This window comes from Octopus bimaculoides, chromosome 18, assembly GCF_001194135.2.
Source record: "Octopus bimaculoides isolate UCB-OBI-ISO-001 chromosome 18, ASM119413v2, whole genome shotgun sequence".
NCBI classification, from domain to species: Eukaryota; Metazoa; Mollusca; class Cephalopoda; order Octopoda; family Octopodidae; genus Octopus; species Octopus bimaculoides.
Genome location: NC_068998.1, coordinates 51,088,807 through 51,089,897, shown reverse-complemented (window position 1 = coordinate 51,089,897; position 1,091 = coordinate 51,088,807). Strand labels below are relative to the sequence as shown.

General features: G+C 33.7%; 1 protein-coding gene across 1 annotated transcript in view; it reads left to right on the top strand.

The window, feature by feature from the left end:
• LOC106874740 (uncharacterized) overlaps positions 1-1,026 on the top strand; it is a 5,439-nt gene extending 4,413 nt beyond the window's left edge. Inside the window, exon 4 of the mRNA XM_014922576.2 lies at positions 357-1,026. Within this exon, the coding sequence (XP_014778062.1) occupies positions 357-445 (89 nt within the window). The 3' untranslated portion in view covers positions 446-1,026. The remainder of the gene's footprint in view (positions 1-356) is intronic.
• The last annotated feature ends 65 nt before the right edge of the window (positions 1,027-1,091 follow it).

Below are 1,091 nucleotides of genomic sequence, written 5' to 3'. Positions count from 1 at the left end.
ATATATATATATATATATATATATATAAATATATATATATAATCTTAAATATGCGATGTATGACTGAAATAATGCCGTACGGCATTTAGCTGTCTCTTTTTATTCTAACGCTCTGTCCCCACTAAATCGTATTATGCACTGATGCAAAGAATCCCAATTAAATGCTCCAGTACACTGAGTCAGTTTAATAAAGGCCTGGCATTTACTTTTATCCATGAATGCAACAAACATGTAGGAATGCAAAATTAATCGACAAAAATTATAAGAATCATAAGAATGAACTGTTGTTGCAATGAACTAATTTGTGACGTATCAATATGAACCTAATTAAACGAGATGTCTTGTTTCTCTTTCAGGAAATACACCTTACTGTAACTCTGCGCCCCACTTTACGTCTTTGTACAACATAATATTCTTACCTACGACATGGATGTTTGTCTGGTGAAATTCAAATACGGCTTAAAAGAAAATATTCGATTTATGAATATTTATGAAAATGCATTTTGGGAAGACAAAAGTATAACAGTGACTAAAATCGTGATCTAGAGCGGCTAAAGAAACTCATTCAACTTTACCAAAATATTTCCATGAAGAAGGGACACATTCAGCCCTACTTTATCGTGAGGCAGCGTCCTCTCTTTACTTGCTTATATATCTCGCCTCGATATTCGCACAGCCTCTTTTCAGCGCCTCAGAAAATTCAAGTAAAATTTATTCTTGATCACCTAACCGACAACAATTGATACCTATCCATTAAATAGTATGGCATCTTCAGTTTTGTACGAATCTCGAGTGTCTTTTTTTCTCTCTCTCTCTTTTGATAACTACAATAAGGAAGATCTCTGCATTCCGATATTCTGACCGTACAACAACGGTTTAATAATTGATATCATGTGTTTCCGAATGATTCAACATTTCTTTACAGGCTTACGATCTGGTTCGCTTTATGCTCACAGTATTTGGTACGACAAGCATTTGTTGCTTTCTTAAAGATGAATATTAATAAAAGTGTTGTAAAAACGTTAATTTCTACGTCTATTAACGATGTTATTCATCAACAATATAAGCATGATGCGTGTCTGTGCGCTTGT